General features: G+C 36.6%; 1 protein-coding gene across 2 annotated transcripts in view; it reads left to right on the top strand.

Annotated features, from left to right (window-relative positions):
* XIRP2 (xin actin binding repeat containing 2) overlaps window positions 1–16,257 on the top strand; it is a 317,604-nt gene that overhangs the window by 197,820 nt on the left and 103,527 nt on the right. For both annotated transcript variants that reach the window (XM_039250148.1, XM_039250147.1), the window contains exon 2: window positions 10,702–10,855. In XM_039250148.1, the coding sequence (XP_039106079.1) occupies window positions 10,702–10,855 (154 nt within the window). The remainder of the gene's footprint in view (window positions 1–10,701; window positions 10,856–16,257) is intronic.

The following is a 16,257-nucleotide window of genomic DNA, read 5'->3' as shown; positions in this document are numbered from 1 at the left end:
CTGGGGCTGCCATAACAAGATACCATAAACTGGGTGGCTTAAACAAGAGTTTATTTTCTCACAGTTTCAAAGGCTACAAGTCCAAGATCGATGATTGGTTTCCTCTGAGACATCTCTCCTTGGCCTACAGACAGCCACTGGCTTGCTACCTTCTCACATGGTCATCCTTTTGTGCATGTGTAACTTTGGTATCTCTTTGTGCGTCTAAATCTCTCTTCTAATGAGGACACCAGTCAGATTGGATTAGGCCTGCTGTAATGGCCTCATTTTTAACTTAATCACTTCATTAAAGGCCCTGTTTCCAAATACAATCACATTCTGAGGTATCTGGTATTAGAGCTTCAATTATAAATTTAGGGAGGGACACACAACTCATCCACTTACAGTAATAAGTGAAATGAATTAGTTAACGGAGCTGGATATGCTGAGTACAGAGGAGTAGAACAGGAAACTGTAGAACTACTTGGGAAAGAATGCCTATAGGAGTGACATGTAGGGTGTTGATTTTACGGCCATACGGTCAATAAGGACTGATAAATGCAATTTGTAAAATCATAAAAAAATTATTGACACATTCTCTTCCCTGATAGCTTCTATTTTTTATTTAATATTTAAGCCTGTCCTGGAAGGAGTAATAGAAATATCATGAGAACTGATAAGCCATTTTTTTTAAAAAAGGAATTATTGGGGCACCTGTGTGGCTTAGCTAGTCCAGCATCTGACTTTTAATTTTGGCTCAGGTCATGATCCCAGGGTCATCATATCGAGCCCTGCATCAGGCTTTGTACTGACCATGGAGCCTGCTCAAGATTCTCTCTCTCTCTCTCTCTCTCTCTCTCTCTCTCTCTCCCTCTCCCTCTCTCTCCCTCTCTCCTTCCCTCTCCCTCTCTCTCTCCCTCTCCCTCTCTTTCTCTCTTCCCCCCCTCTCTCCCTTTGCTCCTCTCCCTGCTTGTGAAATCTCTCTCTCTCAAAAAAATTGTTTTATAATACTTTAGAAAAATGCTATTTTATTGCTTATAGACAATACTTTTAATACTCCTATTATTTCTCTTATGTGTCATAGATTTTTTGTTGTCACTTTAAGCTTTAAAACTTATGGTAAAATTATTGTGCATTTTAAGGTGCTGAGTTCTATCAAAGAACATTTGAAACTATTGGCAATAAAGTTTTGGTTCGTCATGCATAGAGTATAAATTTTGTTTTCCCTCTTCCCAAGGGAGTTAGCCCATTTTCTTTTTGTGTGCCCCTTTCACTCTATGAGACATGTCTTCACCATCTTTGGACATTTTTAGAGTGTATTTTCTTCTGAATGCTTTATGTGACTATAAAATCCAAGTTATTTGAGTCTATTCAACAAATATTTAGTAAGTATCTGCAATGTTCAAGGAAAGCAATGTGTTAGATTCCATGTGGGCTATAAAGATGAATAAACCATGTCCTTAATGAGCTAACAGTGTAATGGGAAAAACAAGATGTGTCAAAAATGACTAGCATACAAAGCAGAATGGAAAAAGGCACTAAGGAGACTACAAATGCTTGAGGAGTTCTGACATGGAAGGGATTGACTACCTTAGCTGTGGCATTAGGTGAAAGCTTCTGAAAGCAAGTGGCACTTGAACCTCATGTGAAAAAAGACAGTTGTATTTTCTATAGGAAAATATGGCAAGTGGGATCATTGGAGAGTGCTCTTTAGACAAGCACATACAAACACAGGAGCAGAAAGTACAGGGATGATTCAGGAAACACCAGATGCTCTTTGAGAACAGTCAGAGGGATGGTCCAGCACACCTGTGGGATCTTATGGAAAGTGCTAAATGCCAGGGGCACCTGGGTGGCTCAGTCAGTTGGGTGGCCAACTTCAGCTCAGGTCACGATCTCACAGCCCGTGAGTTCGAGCCCTGTGTTAGGCTCTGTACTAACAACTCAGCCTGGAGCCCACTTCAGATACTGTAACTCCCTCTCTCTCTACCCCTCCCCTGCTCACACTCTGTCACTCTCTCTCTCAAAAATAAATAAACATTTTTTAAAAAGTTCAAAATGCCAAGTTTTTGAGAAGTTTCTGGGAAATCAGTCAGTCCAGTGAACCCAGCTGACAAACGCAACATCAGAATTCTTTATCAACCTTGGCTACAATGATACAAAACCACGTGGTTTCATTTGGCTCTTCTTAGGTGATGTATGCCTGGAGTGTGATTGTGTTGTGACAATCGTTATGATCTCCCCATCTAGTTATTGTATTTGCCTATTTCTTTTGCTTTTGTTCCTTGGTGCTATGCAAATATAAAATGTCATGAGATTTTGAAAATTCAACTCAATGTTTCTTAAATGCCCACTCTGTGTAAGGCATAATTATGAGAGGAATGAGAAGGAAGAAGACACTCTTATAGTTGTTAAGGAGTTGATATTTCACCTGTCATCCCATTCTAACCCGTATTATTTCCGTTTCCAGGACAAACTATAATCAATCAATCAATCAAACACTAGGAAGACCCGTTGATATGGCAATGAAAATATCAACTTAGAGTCAGGGCAGCATCTGAGACCTAGGCTTATCATTCCCTACTCTGTGATGTTGGGCAAGTCACTAAGCCCTCTATCCTTAGTGTCTTCACTGAAAAATAGAGGTACTTCCTCGTGGTATTGTTAGAAGTATTAAATTAAAAATATGTATGTAAAGGAGAGCACTTGCCACAAAGTAACATTCAAGAAATGCTAAAAGGAGTATTTTTTTTTCTCCAGTTTTCTTATGTCTGAGTAGAAAAATGAGGGCCAGGGAGTATATATGTATATATATCCAGTATGTCAAATATATAAGGATAATTTTCTGGTTATTTATTACTCTATAACAAAACACTCCCAAAATTTGGTGACCTAATACAATCTATTTTATTTCTCCTGGTTGTGTGGGTTGACTTGACTCAACTGAGCAGTTCTCACTGGGAACATTTCATGCAGTCTCTATCTAATATGGACTAGGGCCATGGTTATCTGAAGGCTCTACAGGACTAACAGCCAAGATGGTTCACATACACTGCATGTGGTTGATGCTCCTTTGACCTGGGAAATCCATTGGGGCTATAGAATGGAACACCGATAAATGATCTCTCTAAATGGTTTGAGCTTTCCAAAACATAGTCATGATCTCTGAAGGGGAGCAGTCCAAAGAGACTTAGCTAGAAGCTGCTGCAGGGATTCTTCCTTTGCAGATCTGCATGTGTTGGTGTTGCTCCATCTCGTCATCTCATCTCATCATCTCATCTCATCTCATCCATGGTAGTCCATTGTGGTATAAGCACACCTGCTGTATTCACTGGGGAAAGCCACCACGAGGACTACCATGACTTGAAGAAGTAGAGAAATACACTACTTCTTGACAAGGGAGTGGAAAGTGACTTTGCACATGAGCATGCGGGTGAAGACTCCTGTTGTTGCTTTACAGAAATCCCTCTAAAAGTACTGTAAAACTAGGGTAGACAGTAGCTGTCTTCATTTTCCTGATGAGAAGCCTGAGGTTTAGGATGTTAAGAGTTGGCCAAGGTAGACTTTATTATTAAATGGAGGAGCTTCACACTGAACTCTGCCCTTCTGAATCCAATTTGTTCTTATGAGAGAACTATCCTTTGCCTTTCCTCACATAACTCATCATAAGCTTTCTTCAGAGATGAGAAAAACCATTGAGACTTACAGCAGTGATCTTCTTTCCACTCCCTACACATCTCCGTATTACCCTCCCCTTCTGTACCCTTGTCCATCCCCTCCGAGGAACCTCAGTTTCATCATCTCTAAAATGGGGATAATAAGACATTCTTATAGAGTTGAAAAGATGATTACAAGCATGAAATACATGCAAAGTGCTTAAAACAGTGCCTAATATGTAATGAGTGTCCAGTACTTTCTAGCTATTTTTGTTTTACCATTATTATTATTCAAATTCTTTGGGATTACAATAGGAACTTATGTCATTGTCTCTGTTCATTATAAGTCCTTCCTAAGCCAGCCACCTTACATAGTTTTCCTTCTATGGTTTCTACCTAAGTTATCTCATAATTGCCCAAACCAAAGAATATTATTTTTCATTGTTTATTTTTCTCTAAATTCTCTGCTGCACTTTAAATGCCCTACATCCTTGGAATTAATGGCTTTTACTTTTTCTTGAAGAGAATACACAGATAGTTGTGCAGATTGTAAGCTCCTCAAGGTCACACATCTAAAGGTAAAGAGTTGCACATCAAAAATAAGGTACAGTGGCTTATCTGTTAGAACACTTCCCCAGCAGGTGGCAGTAACATATTCTGGTCTAACAAAATCAGTATACTGGGACAATTTTGTGACGAGGTAAAGTTTCTTGAGGAAGAGACATCTCTTTACTAATTCACACGGAAGTACTGTGTGGGCTGGGAGTGGCCCTGCTTCTTTGACTGTTCCTCCTCAGATATTCTTCCTTTGCCTGTCCCTCGAATGCCACTGGGCTTCTTTTCTCAGCTCTCTGCACTTATTTTACATACTCTAATTGGATACTATAATAGACTCTCACTATTGTAACTATCACCTTCTTGCTAATGAGTCCTAAATCTTTCATTCCAGTGCACACTTCTCTTGAAAATCTAACTGCCTCCTGGGTATCTTCATCTGGATATCTCATGTAAGACTCATATTTAACATGTCAAGAACTTTATTCACTTCCAGACCCTCAACAGTGAAACCCAGCCATCATTTTTAAACCAAGATATCTCTGTTGTTCTTTATCAGTATTTCTGTGAAAAAGTTCAGTTTCACCTTCTGCGGGAAATGTTTATTGGGAGGAACAAAGGACTATATGTTTGTGAGACTCTTCCTGTGGCTTCCATCCAAAGTAGTACTGCCTCAAAACTGAGGATGTGGCATATGTTTGATGTCCCAGGATCCCTCCTGGATCACCAAGCCCTCTGTGATGGATCCAGAAGGGAACCTGAAATTAGCCTTTGCCTCTGGGAGGCACTGATTGGTTTGAGGAAGATAGTCATCTTATTTTATTAACTTCATAGAGCCATCAAATTAGAATATCTAGGAATTATGCTGGTGTTCTTCCACTCATCCTACAAATTACTTTACCTTACAAATTACTAACTTTATACCCACATCCTTTTTTATTGTGTTCTCTCTCCCTCTCTCTCTCTCTCTCTCTCTCCTCTTCCCTCCCCTCCCCTTATCAGTATTCTGTTACATGCTTGTTCTGTCTCTCAGTTGGAAATTTTAATAAACTCCTTACTACATTTACTCTGTACTATGTTATCTCATTATGTGCTATCTTATCTCATTAATATATATTGTTCATATAGCTGACTAATATATCCATCTAAAGTATAAATCTAATCTTGTCATCAGGAAATCTTTCAAGGTTTCCTGTTACCTACAGGATGGAGTTCAACTCCAGCCCATGATTCAGCTCTGATGTAACCTTCTTTAGGAAGCTTTGTCTCACCATACCTTCCAGGAATCCTCCTTCTGTGTATCCAGAATGCCTATATTTCCTTATTATTACACACTCAGTTGTGTACTAGATGGCTCAAGTGGTGTATCTTTCTTTGCCACTAGAGTATGAGCTTCTCGAGGACCCAACCTGTACCTTAATTTGTATTCACAGTGCCTAGAAAAGTGCTTGAGACATATTAAATGTTAAGAATATTTTGAATGAATGAAAGATTAGTATGTAATGAAATGACTGAAAGAGCTTCATAAAGGAGGCTGCACTGAGTTAGATTATGAGGGAAAGCATATGTTTAGTGCAAAGAGTGGGGAGGTAAAGCCTTCTAGGAAAGGAGTTAGGAGAAGGGGAATATAAAACTCAAAAGGCATGAATGAACAAGAATATTGTTCATTCGTGAATTGTTCAAGCCATGATTGGGGTCCCTCTTTTTCCCTCAGTACAGCAGAATTCATTACGAAGAGATCTCATTTCTTTTTCTTCTATTTTGGTAATTTCCCTTTCTTTCTGCCATTCTCTGTGTTGGCATAAAACTTCCTACGTTTGCCTATTTCAACATTTTTTTTTTCTCTAAAGACAAGAACCCACTGAGTCTGGGAATGTACATAAGCCAGCTAAGCATTTTAAATTAAGGCAAGTCCAAACATTTTCATTTTATTAGCCCATGCCATCTTTTACTCCCCCCTCCTCTTCACTCATGGATCCATACTAAGAAGAAAAAATATAAGGTAATAAGGCAAACTGCTTTCTTTCAAAATGCCTAGTAAGATGTTCTGAGCATTTTAGATGATCCTACATAGCTCCATGATCTCTTGTGAAATAAATGTTAGCTTGTGATTAAACGTTGGTATTTTCCAATTCTCCAATTATAAAAAATATATAAATCTTCTAAGATTATAATTATACATTATATTAAAGAAAGTCATGTACATAAATAATAAAGAAGAATCTCATTTTCTTTTAAGCTTAAGTTTTCCATATTTTCCTGGTTTGGAGGTATCTTAAAGGTAGAAAAGATTATAGACTTTGGGAGATTTTATTTGTTTAGATATTATTTAAGACAGAGATTCCACTAATGCTTATGGAATTACTTCTTCATAATCAGCAACCTCCTCTGTACCCTCAAATTCTTCTCTAAAGCCTTCCTCAGCCTTCTTGCCTTAAAAGAAACATGGCTATCCCCAGAAAACACCACTATCCCTGAATCCTCCTCAAGTAAATTGAGGCCATTGTCCTTTCTCACCGCTTCTTTCCCATTCTCTTGTTAAAAACTCAGCTGATTTGACACTCTAGCCAGTCAGGTGTTCTCCCTTTCCCCCCTTCATCACTGTTATTTATTAAACTTCAGTTAAGTTTCACTTGTTTACCAGAAGAATTGACACATGGACTTTCTCTGCCTTCCAAGTCATGCCATTGTCCTGAGATAATATCATATCCCCTCAATTTTTAGGTTTTCTCCTATGTAATGACTTTCTCCTCTACCCTCTCTACTTCCATTTTAGTGGTCACCGTAATTGTAACTGTTCTACTTCTCAAAACACCAAAACAAACATCTCGGTCTCCTCTCATTCCAATTTGGTTTGCCAAGTATTCACAGTATTAGCAATCTTTAAATTCACCAAGATTCCAGTCTGTTGATTTCTTTTCTGTCTCCCAATCCACACTTCCTTTACTTTCTCCCCTTTTAATCCAGCGTACATTCCCTGGTGTGTCATTCTCAGTCATTCGCTTAATTGTCTTAACAGTAACCTACATTGTTTTGTTTCTGCCCTCCTATATGCGCCTTAGCCTACCCCGCAACGTACATTTTCTTTTTATGTTTCCCCCACAAAACCTCTACCTGGCTGAAGTCAGCTCTCTACTTTCTCATCACCTCAAGTAGAACTGCAGAGAATTTTTAAACAAATCACTCCACGGGTCTATGGGTAGCCCTGTACATTTTGCATCACCAACCCCAAATGGATTCCTAGTGCTGCATTAGCCGTCATCATCTCTGTCCGCTCATCTCACTTCCCCATTCCCCACAGCAATGAAATTAAACTTTATTTATTCTTTTCAAGTACCCCTCCCACTTTCATCAGCTCTTACATCCTATCACACTGGAATGTACTTATCTTGAAGCTGCCAAGCATACAGATTGTCAATATCTATATTAATGTCACCTTCCTTCCCCTCAGTGACAACAGGAATGCCATATGTTCTCTCTCTTTGGGTTATGTTTCTATCTGTGCGTTGGGTTCCATCTTCTTTCCCCTCTTAGGAATTTTACATCATTATTTTTCTGCCTCTCTTCTGCAAAGCCAACCTCTCCATCTCACTAAATCCTTCCAGTTGGCTCTTCAGCATATGCAGTCTCTCCCTTTAAAACTAAACTACACAAAATATGTCTTTGAAGTTACTGCTCTATTTCTTGCCTCCACTTTAACACTAAATTATTCAAGAAGTTATGTGCACTAACTGTCTCCCAGTCAATCCTTCACCACTACAATCTGCCTTCCAACCTTTTCACTTCCACCAAAACCATTTTGCTCAACAGCTTATATCTATGTTGTTAAACTCAAAGGACATATTTAAGTCCTTACCTAATTTACACTCAGTAAGAATTCAATATTGTTACAGATATCCTTTCCTTCTGATTTTCTCCTTTCTTCTTGTCTTCTTTTGCTCCTCTACCACAAAATTAAATGTCAGCACTTTTCAGAGCTTGGTTCTGGATTTGTTCCTTATCACACTTGAAGGAAGTTCATCCACATCCATTGTTTTTGTTTCAATTACCATTAACAGACAGATGACTCACAATTTTCTTGTTCAGTCAGGACTTCTCCTCTAAGCTTCAAGGCTACATATCCTTATGTCTTTTGAATATCTAGATGCCCAAATCATGATCTTTTACCCAACCCAGCCTTGTTCTGGTGCTCTGACATTGTTTAATAGTATGTATTTACTGGAAAGAAAAATGAAATATTATCTTTCTCTCTGTCTCCCTCCTCTCTCTCTCTCTCACTCTCTCTCTCTCACACACACACACACACACACAAGCACACACAAGCACACACACACACCTCAGACTCATTCCGTTACCTAAACTTGTCAGTTTTCATCATTAAGTGCTGCATATTTTTCCACTAAACTGGTGTTTTGTTTTGTGTGTGTGTGTGTGTTTGTTTAAGCCTGTAGATTTCTATTCAAAGTAAATCTTTTGTGGAAACAGTGCATAAAACAGATTAAAAGAGATTAAAGCAGATCACTGCTGTGATTAGAGACAGTTCAATTCAACCTTATCTAAGAAGATCTTTTATGTCCCTACACAGACCCCTCTTTACCACTTGACTTAAGGAAATTATTCTAAGCAACTTCCCACAGAATCACTTGGATCTGAAGGTTGAGGCTTAGGAACAGTTCTACTGCATTCATATGTTGACTGTCTATGGGGCCTTTTACCACCTCAGTACATGATGTACTCTTGGTATTTGTGAATTTGAAGTTGAGAATACCAATATAGCAGAAGTTAATGTCATCACTGGCGGAGATATTTGCTTCAACCATTTTACCAAATCACATGTTTCTATATGAAACAGAAAGGTGACCTTTTCATGACATCAGTTGAGTCCATGGACTATATTTAGCATTCCATCTTTTGTCAAAACAAAAACTTTCTTAGAAGGAATCACTACTTTTAGGCATCTTCATTTTATCTTTATTTATCTTATTTTATTTCTGCTGATGCTAGGAGTGAGGTTAAATTGCTAAAACAAAAGCAGATGGATACTGCATCCATTTAATAGCAATTGCTTTACACAATAGTGGGAGAGGATACCAGAATGAACTAGGTGAGGAATCTGCATTTCATTAGCTAAGGAGCTTATACCCACATGCCATGCATGTCTGAAATTGTGTCTCAACAGCATAACCATCGGTACTGTTATGAACTGGGGTTTTTTACAATAGTTGAAAGCACAAATGTTAAGGGAAATGCCCTGAAAAAATGGCAGCTCTTTTCCCTCAGTTTTTCTCCTGTAAATGTTTTTTTTGTTCCAGTTTAAGTTCACAGTAGTGAAGATAGTATGCCTCATATATTTGGGGGGTAATTGAAGACGAGATCATCAAATGCATACTACTATTTTCTAATTATATATTGATATATATTTGATATGATAATATATAAGTGGGTATGAAAATTAGAAAACATAAGCATGCTGAGAGGTTATTTTTCTAAAACCCTTGCCTTTTCATTCATATGATACACCTAGAAAATGTGTCTACTCTAAGAAATGTTTTAGAGTTTTTAGCTGTTTCTCAAACTTAATTCATTTATTTCAGTGTATTTTAAATTTAACAAAAGTGAAGAGCAAGTCACCACATCATTGTTTGAATTGCTGCTGTTTAGAAAATATAACTTCATGTACAAAAATCTAAAACTTACAATTAGAGATTGAGACAATTTTCAATATATTACTTGATTTAAATATACATATTTGAGAAGCAAAAGTATATATATTGCTTCTCAAGATGTCTTAGCTCATTTACTAACTTTTTACCATTTTTATGCAAAATGGTCTGATTGACTTGGTTTGTTTTGTTATATTACTTAATCCATAAAATAAGGAACACTAGTTCTCTGTATATGAAATACACTTTATCCTTTTTCCTTTAGGAAACTTTTCTCTCTTCAATGTTAAATTACCATCTCAAAGAAGTAATATCACAATCTTTATGAATTGCCAAACTGTACTTACTATAGGGTGGCTGAATGGGTTGGTAATTTAGGAGCTCTGTAATTACTAAGATTATCATTACAGGGTGAGCATGATATTAAAAAAAAAATCTCATTTCCTTCTGTCTTAAGAATATAATGTCAATATATTGCTATTTTTTGAAGTCCCTCATGGACATTTCTCATGTCTTAGGCAGAGGCATCTATTAGCATATATTACATTGTATTGTGACCCTTATTTCCACTTTCTGTCTTTTATGAGAGCAAACAAACAAACAAAAAAAAAGCCACATGAAAGAAAAGCTAATTCAGAAGTGGAACTAGTGGCAGGAAAGTAAATTAAGTGTCAGATATGTGTTTGCAGTTCTTGGCTAAGTTATCAAAATTTTACCCGAAGCATGTTAGAAAACATCACTTATGGGAACCCCCTCCTCTCTCACTCTTGCCTTCTAAACCCTCTGAAAACCACATCTGTTTCCCACTGATAGCTTTTAACATGCATCCCTTTAATGTCTTCTAACAGGACTTGGAAATTGAGAGAAGTTTACGTTCACCAAAATTTAAGAGTCACCCTGGGAGCCCGTCCGATGATTCTCCGAATGATTCAGACAAGAAAGGTGAGGAAACAGCTTTTGACAAGATGTCACCTGAAAGTGGTCACAGCCACATCCTGGAAGGTTGGCACAATATTTTGATGTGATTTCTTGGGATCATATATTGTATAATATGATTGGTTGATAAGAATAGAAATATAAAAGCTTTGTTTTAAAAATTAATAAGAAACAAGTGAGAGGATATAGGCTTAAGAAATACAATTCAGGGAAAATAGTAGTATATTTAAATACTTGTATCTCTATTATATTTGCTTTAATTTTTAAAACTAAATAGAATATATTTGAATTGATTGTAAACCAATACAATAAGCATTTTCAGCATTGGGCTTTTTGAACAATGCATTTGACCATCATCTGACTTTTCCTTTTGTAAAAGAAAGGAAACATATTTGTCTCTCTGTCTGTGGGATAATAAAAGGATAATATATAAGTTACTGTCAGTGGCAAAATTAAAAAAAATTAAAAATGCCTTCAGCATCTCTTTTTTCAGGCATTTAAACTAAATGTGCTTAATGAATTTGGAATACAAAGTGACATGAGTGTGTCATAATTCAGGAGAAAACCTGGTAAATTTGATTAATGTTTTACAAATGTCATTAAAAAGTTAATAGCTCATGTTAGAAATTGTGCTATTAATATAATTTTCAACTATGACAGGAGTGCAAAATATAAATAATTTATTGGGAAATACAGATATCATTTATCATTTCTGATTAATAACATTCTGGATTTTTTCATTTTAGCCATGCAATGCATACTATACTATTTGTGCTGTTTGTTAAAATCATAATTAGTACAACTTTCAAGATGTCATTTCATGTGTATACGTGTGTGTGTGTGTGTGTGTGTGTGTGTGTGTGTGTAACTGTGTATATATACACACATAACTGTCAAGTTTCCAGTCAACATCAGCAGTGTGGAATATAACAGGCAGTTCACAATTTGGGAAAGCCAATAATGCTCCCGTTAAAACTTTGCCATTAGGATGCCTGGGTGGCTCAGTCAGTTAAGTGTCCTACTCTTGATTTCTGCTCAGGTCATGATCTTACAGTCAGTGAGACTGAGCCCTGAGTCACACTCTGTACTGACAGAGCAGAGTCTGCTCAGGATTCTCTCCCTTTCCTTCTCCCTCTCTCTGCCCCTCCCCTGTTCATGTGTGTTCTCTCTCTCAAAATAAATAAATATACTTAAAAAAAAAAAAAAAACTTTGCTATTCAAAGTGTCCTCTGTGAATCAGAGTATCAGCATTATCTGAAGGCATATTAGAAATGCAGAACTTTGGGCCCTACACTAAGTCTACCAAACCAGAATCTGCATTTTAACAAGATCCTCAGATGATTCATGTGCACATTAAAGTTTGAGAAACTTTACTCTAGGCCCCTCTGGATAATTTACATATGATTCAGCCCATTCTGATTCCAATCGGTTAAGTACTGTAATTTGGAGTGGGAGGTGAGTGTGGGAAGAATGAAGAGGAGTTTGCTAATGATGAACTGGATGGACATGGATTTCTAAATACAAGTAATTTGGGATCTCAATGTCTAATTTTCATTTGCAGTTCATTTTTGTATGCCCAGTTGATAGCCTCAGATGATTAGTTCAGTCTTAAAGAATTTATTCCACGTATTTCATAAGCTTTATGAGCAGTTGGCTGAATGCCAAAGAATTAGATTAGCAGAGGCCAAAAAAGGGAAGCTTTAGGGATGATTTATGTTCAGATGATGTTGACCTACCTAGATCTTCGCACAGGGAGGCCAGTATGAGGTTGGCAACTGACCAGTGTTGCATGAGACAAACACCTTCGCTCAACCTGCCTCACTTTTCTCCTGTGTTTTCTGTTTCTCATGCAGAAATTTTTAAAGCCTCTTTATTTTACACACTTAAAAAGGTATTCTGGAAGGTAATCATTATTGAGTATCAAGGTATGACTTAAATTTAAGAATGACCTCAGATTTAAATTTCCTGGTATGTTGAAAGCATCAAGAGCTAAACTGAAAAACACAGGGTGTGAATACTATACTAAGGATGAACACAGCAGCTAACTTTACTTTTATTTTATCTGTACAAGGCACAAGAACTGTATTTCTATGTGTCACTACTTGTAAAAGAAAGACATTTCTTTCATTTGGGGATCCTGTTAATTCTTTCATGGTGACCAAAATTTCTACCTAAGGTGGGACAGTTATGAGCCCTTTTAATGCAGATAGTTAACTTTGACAGGCTTTATAATGAGCTCTACCAAACCTGCACAACGAAAAAGTGTATCGGCTGCCTTTTTGTTGCAAAGAGATTTTATTCCAAGAAGACAACTATGTGCATCTGAATAAAATGTGGTAACAAATATGTCAGAGTATGTGATTATATGAGTGGCTGTGATGGCCTCACATACTAAACATCTTAAGTAGCCTCGAGAGTTTCATACTTGAAGGCAATATTTATTTAGAGCTCTTTCATAAACAATAGAATCTTAAAGTGGAACTTAAAAAGATCATTACAACATAGCTACCTAATGTCCTGCCTTCCTAGAATTTAGTAAAATCCATGTAAATTGATCAACGGATACATCTCACGACTCCAGTATAGCAATGGCTGTGGATTATTAGTTCCCGCCCTTCTCAATTGCAGGTCCTGGGTAGCCACACAGAAAGGCACTGGAATCCCCCCAGATTTCTTTCTACACTTGAATATCCATCCACTCCCAAGTTGTATTTGATTGCTTTCCTCACCCTTAATTAGGTTACCAATATATTTGTGTCAAATAAACCGTAGTGCTTCTTATGTATGTTGGTGCATTCCATTCACACTTTCCGTGGGATGTATTCTAATTGTTAGCTGTTCCAATGATCCTAGTAAGACTTGGCTCCTTTGAAATTAAATGTCAAGCATGAAAAATCCATAATTTGACAAATCTGGGTGATGTAATAGATACAAGGGAAAAAATAAATTCATATAAATAGTTTTGATTAATGGTACCACAGTGATATAAAATGTCTGTGAAATTGCCTTTAGCTATTTTAAAACCAGTTAAGCTGGAAAGTGAATATTGGGAGTCTTAGATACTGATTTACATGGTTTGATCTACTTCAGTTTGATCTACCTGTATGTAGAGTAAAAATTTTATTTTTTCCTCAGAAAAAATCTGATTCAAAGGATGCTTCACATAGAACAGGTGATTGATTATTGTTCATCATGTCTAAATGTTTTAATATGACAATTACCTAGTTTTCACTTTTATTCTCTAAATCAGCATTTGAATATTAATCTTCTTAGCCATCAACATGTAAAATGCTGAAAGATAAAATACACATTAAAGTCATTCGTTCACGACTTTTGTAGTAACCCTTAGAAATTACCTGCTGTATTTCTCTTTTTATTCTGTTCCATTAAAGCAGATTCATTCTTTATTCTTGTAACAGCCATTCATCTTCTTTGGTAGATTTTGCAAATCAAACTCAGGATTCTGTTTTGTTTTGTTTAAATTTTCTACTCTCTAAGTAGTGGGATCCTTTCAGCTATTAATGTTTCTGAAATACTGATGGATGTGCAATATATGTATTTGTGTGTGAACTGTTGCTGTTTATATATCTTATTTTTTCATTTAAAAACAGACATTTTAGAGAAATGCTGTATGATAAACAACTGTATGTTGTACAGTGTGCAAAGCACTAGCCACTAAACACTGATGGCTATGGCACACTTGAAAAGTAGCTAGTGCGACTAAACAACTTGTTAATTTTATTGAATCCTAACTAATTTAAATGTAAACAGTCACCATTTTGGACAGCCCAAATTTAGCAGATGTCATTTCTCCAAATAACTTGTCTACCCTTTTCATAGGAAGGAGTTCAGATGCCAGTTGTTCATTTTAAGTTATCCTTTCTTTGCAAATTTATCTTAATTAAAATGTATGTGAATCAGTGTAAAGATAATCTATGTTTGTAAACTAAACAAATCAGTAGCGGTAATCCACATATTAAAAAGACTGCCTTCAAGAGCTGGTAATGGTCTTCTCTCTATGGTATTTCCTAGTGGTAAAGAAAAAAATACTTTCACCTGTGTTCCCTTTTCAGCATATGGAAAAACAATTCTTTTATCATAGGAACAGATATATCTATGCGTTTTTCCATAACATCTTTTGTAGGGCTTAATTTTCTTGGGAATGTGAATCATCACAGGTCAGGAAGCACACCATTTGCTTCATACCTAAAGTCGACAAAGTTAAATGAAATGCAGTAACAGGATACTTTAAAATTAACAAAACTGTTCCTTTAATAAAAAGGGGCTTTGTTTGGAAACTTATAAATATATCAGACATTTAGTCACAGAGCCGCCCTGGTGAAGGCCATCAGTACCATTCCTTTGGCTCTGACTGATTTGTTCTTTCTAATGAGACTCAGACAACAGGCTTTAGACTTAGTCTCTGGACAAACACCATCGTGGACCCAAGACTCCCAGCCCAGTCTTTAGCTCCAAACCTGCTTCCTTACCCATCCATACCCTCCTTCATGCCCCAGACAATCTCCTGTAAAACAAGCCATGTTATTTTCATTCACATAGGAGACTTTTCATTTGTAGAAATGTTGTCAGTGAAGTACAATTTAAAATAATTCTGAGATAACGCCCTTTACAAAGTGAAGAATCCTTTTGTCATATGATCAGTATTTGATATGTTTCATCTGTTTCCTCAATTTGGGAGTGTTTTTTTCTCTCGTAAAGTGGGTTTTACCTGCAGTTTTCAATGACTTCCACATGTTCCTGTTAGTTGCTTTTATAGTCAATGAGTCAAAACAAATTCCAGAGTTAAATGATGGTTCTCCTGGAAGGGGCAGCTGTGAGTTTGCTATTCAGAGGAAATTGTAATGAAAGGTCTATTCATGAGGTCTTTCACATGGAAGTTATAAATCCCCTTGGAATGCTGGAAAATTTCTGTTGATTAATAATCAAAATCCCAGGAACTCATTTTGAACTTGTGTATGGTCATACTTAATTTTAAAACATGATGCCATCAAAGAAAGAGAACAACATATATAAATGTCCCCTTGAAATGCATTCATTCATTTTCCTTCCTTCCAACTGGAAAGAACTGCTGTTTTTAAAATATTCTGATTATAGAATCAGAATATATATCTATTCTTAGAGAATATTTTTGATGTGGTATTTTTATTTGTCCATTTATTCATTCAGTCAGTCAATATTTATTGAGTGCCTAAAGCTGCCAGGTACTAGTCTAAGTGCTTGAGGACATCAATGAACAAAACAGACAAAAACAAGAAAAAAAAAAGAAAAAAAGAAAAGCCCTGCCCTTGTGTAGCTTATACTATAACATGCAGAAGCACACCATGAACAATAAAAATAGTGCAGAAGTAAATTACATGCCAGAAGGTAATAGGCACTATAGAAAATACAGACTCTGACAGAGAGGGTGGAGCATGGTGGAGATTTGCCTTTTCAATTAGAATAGCCGT

The sequence above is a fragment of the Hyaena hyaena genome, unplaced genomic scaffold, assembly GCF_003009895.1.
Source record: "Hyaena hyaena isolate Hyena2069 unplaced genomic scaffold, ASM300989v1 scaffold_363, whole genome shotgun sequence".
NCBI classification, from domain to species: Eukaryota; Metazoa; Chordata; class Mammalia; order Carnivora; family Hyaenidae; genus Hyaena; species Hyaena hyaena.
This window is presented reverse-complemented; position numbering and strand designations above follow the sequence as displayed.